Here is a 3,565-nt window from a genome sequence, read left to right as displayed (position 1 = left end):
AACTATTTGTAGAGCCACAAGGATTGCAAAAGGTTGCTGAATTAGCTTTCAATTCCTCATATAAAAATGAAACTTGGTTATGGCATTTAAGGCTTGGGCATTTAAACTTCAAAGGGTTACAACTGTTATACAAGAAGAAAATGGTATATGGGTTGCCACCAATAGAGTCACTTAAGACCGCATGTGAGAGTTGCATATTGGCAAAGCAACATAGAAAACAATTTCTAGTTGGGGAGTCTTATAGGGAAAAACATCCACTTGAGATAGTACATTCAGATATTTGTGGACCTATGCAAACACCTTCCATAAGTGGAAAGCTTTATTTCTTGACATTTATTGATGATTTCAGCATAAAAGTATTGGTTTATTTCTTGAAATATAAATCAGATGTATTTGTTGTTTTTAAGGAGTTCAAGGCAAAAGTTGAGAAAGAAAGTGGATACTATATTAAAACATTGAGAACTGATCAAGGTGGAGAGTACATATCAATTGATTTTCAGAAATTTTGCAAAGAAAATGGCATAAATAAACAATTTACAACAAGGTATACTCCTCAACAAAATGGAGTAGCTGAGAGAAAGAATAAAACAATTATGGAAATGGCACGAAGCATGATAAAAACAAAACATCTACCAAATGAGTATTGGGCGGAAGCGGTTGCATGCTCGGTATACATATTAAATAGGTGTCCAACAAAAGCAGTGATAAATAAAACACCAAAAGAAGCCTGGAGCAAAAGGAAGCATAACATATCACGTTTAAGAGTTTTTGGTTGTGTGGCATACTCCTTGATACCTCAAGAATTGTGAAAGAAACTAGATGAGAGGAGAGAAGTGCATATTTGTGGGATATAGTGAACAATCCAAGGCATATAAGTTGGACAATCCTATCACAAAGAAGCTGATTATAAGTCGTGATATTGAGTTTGTTGAAGAAGAAGCATGGGATGACAGCATAGACAAAACAACTACAGTTGCAGCTAGTGTTCCACAAGAGAATGAAGAGAATGAAACTCAAGTTGAGAATCCTACCACACAAGAAAATGCACCTACAACACCTTCTAGAGCACCTAGCACTCCGAAGCTACTACACCAGCAAGTAATAACAGCAGTGAATCTTCTAATCCAATACTTGCATCACTAAGTTCAAGATCCATAAACACTTCAAAGAAGACACGTAGTCTAAAAGAGATTTATGATGAAATCCAAGAGGCTGGAAATGATGATCTATGCACTAATTTTGCATTCCTGATACAAGCTGATCCAATTTACTTTGAAGATGCTATTAAAGATGATAAATGGATTGTAGCCATGGATGAAGAAATCCAATCCATTGAAAAGAATCAAACTTGGGATCTAGTTGAGCTTCCTAAAGACATAGATGTGATTGGAGTTAAGTGGGTTTACAAAACAAAGTATAATGCTGATGGAAAAGTAGAGAAACACAAGGCAAGACTAGTGGCTAAAGGCTTTGCACAACAACTGGGTATAGACTACAATGAAACATTTGCACCCGTGGCAAGATTGGATACAATAAGAATGGTCTTATTTGTAGCAGCTCAAAACAAATGGAAAGTTTACCAAATGGACGTTAAATCAGCATTCTTAAATAGCATTTTGGAAGAAGTGTATGTAAATCAACCACCTGGTTATGAAATTTTGGGACGAGAACATAAGGTATACAAACTGAAAAAGGCCCTACATGGTTTGAAGCAAGCTCCTGGAGCTTGGTACACCAGTATAGATTCTGATTTTGTGAACAATGGTTTTGGCAAGTGTGGCAATGAACCAACTTTGTATGTCAAAGTGAATGATAAAAAAGAATCTTGATAGTTTGTTTGTATGTAGATGATTTGATATTCACAGGTAACATGTCCATCGACTCATTCAAGGCCGCCATGAAAAAGAATTTGATATGAGTGATTTGGGGCTCATGAGATACTTTCTTGGCATGGAGGTAAGTCAAAATGATCAAGGCATTTTTATATGTCAAAACAAGTATGCTAATGATTTGATGAAGAAATTTAAGATGACAAATGTGAATCCAACACCTACACCTATTGCTTTGGGTTTAAAACTTAGTAAGGATGACAAAAGTCCTAGTATTGATGCAACTTCATTCAAAAGATTAGTTGGCAGCCTCATGTATCTAACTGCCACAAGATCGGATATTATGTATGGGGTTAGTCTTATTTCTAGATTCGTGGATAAACCAAAGGAATCACATTGGAAAGCTGGAAAAAGAATTTTAAGGTATATAGCTGGAACAAAGACTTTTGGGATTTTATATACATCTTCAAATGACTACAAACTGATTGGATGTACAAACAGTGATTGGGGAGGTAGCATAGATGATAGAAAAAACACTTCCCGGTATATCTTTCATCTTGGTTCCGGTGCTATCTCTTGGGCATCAAAGAAACAACCAATTGTGACCCTCTCATCAGCTGAAGCAGAATATGTTGCCAAGCAGTATGGATGAGGAGAGTACTTTCAGATTTGGGGCATCAACAAGAAGAACCTACGAAAATCTATTGTGATAACAATTCTGCAATTGCTTTATCTAAAAATCATGTCTTTCATAAACAGAGCAAGCATATTGATACAAGATATCATTTTATTCGAGAATTGGTGAACAATGGTGACATATATCTTCAGTTTTGCAGGTCCAATGAACAACTAGCAGACATTTCACAAAGCCACTTGCAAAGAATGTTTTTGAACACCTCCGAGAAGGAATTGGTATTGTAGACATATATGGCAGTGAAGATTAAGGGGGAGTGTTGGCGTACGTGGACTCCAACTGGACTCTTCTAATCTCCCCTGCCCCCGTAACCTATCTACTCCAACCACCGCATTCACTCATCTTTCTCGAATCTTCTGCTACTTCATTTTTGATGCATCTAGATGGTTCGATTTTCTGGTGCTTTTCTGGAAGCTTCTCCATTGCTCTAGATAGAACTCTGTTTTAAAAGGGAATGAAAAAAAGAACCCTGTTTTTTGATGAAAAATGTAATTACAAGAGAGCACTGGCAGCTCTGTTTATTATCAAGGCATAATATAAACTGTTTTATATTCTGTTCTTCCTTATTGTTCTGTTATTCTATTTCTCTTTCTCGCTTCACTTTTATAAGCAATCCATGAGTGATTCACAAAATAATACCAGATAAAGTTTTGACCAGGAAATGCGATACCCAGATGATTTTGTACGAAGTCCACTTTGGAATCTCAAGGCCCTGGATATATGCAATAGATGATTCTTGATAGCCACGATCTTGAATTTCAAATTGAGCAATTAAAATTTTCTGCTCTTAGAGCAACGCAAGGGCACTTGATCCGCTTCCCAGAGCCTGACTATTATCATTTCATCTAATATATGTAGAACTTAGTCTCTAAATTTGTAAAAGTCACAGAATAAAATGATCAAAGTCATAACTGGCTATCCATGATTAAAGGAACAATGCTCAGACATTAGATTCAGTGGCACAAAAATGAAAGGCATTTATCTTTTTCTAGATTTTTGTCAACTTGTTAAGATGGTTTCTCCACGTTTAAAAAGTTCGCTA

At 36.1% G+C, this 3,565-nt stretch overlaps 1 protein-coding gene across 1 annotated transcript; it reads left to right on the top strand.

Moving 5' to 3' along the window:
- Positions 1-2,028: 2,028 nt before the first annotated feature.
- Positions 2,029-2,481, top strand: LOC131874123 (secreted RxLR effector protein 161-like). Its single transcript, XM_059217365.1, has one exon. The coding sequence runs from the start codon at positions 2,029-2,031 to the stop codon at positions 2,479-2,481; it is 453 nt and encodes a 150-aa protein (XP_059073348.1).
- The last annotated feature ends 1,084 nt before the right edge of the window (positions 2,482-3,565 follow it).

This window comes from Cryptomeria japonica, chromosome 3, assembly GCF_030272615.1.
Source record: "Cryptomeria japonica chromosome 3, Sugi_1.0, whole genome shotgun sequence".
Lineage (NCBI taxonomy): Eukaryota > Viridiplantae > Streptophyta > Pinopsida > Cupressales > Cupressaceae > Cryptomeria > Cryptomeria japonica.
This window is presented reverse-complemented; position numbering and strand designations above follow the sequence as displayed.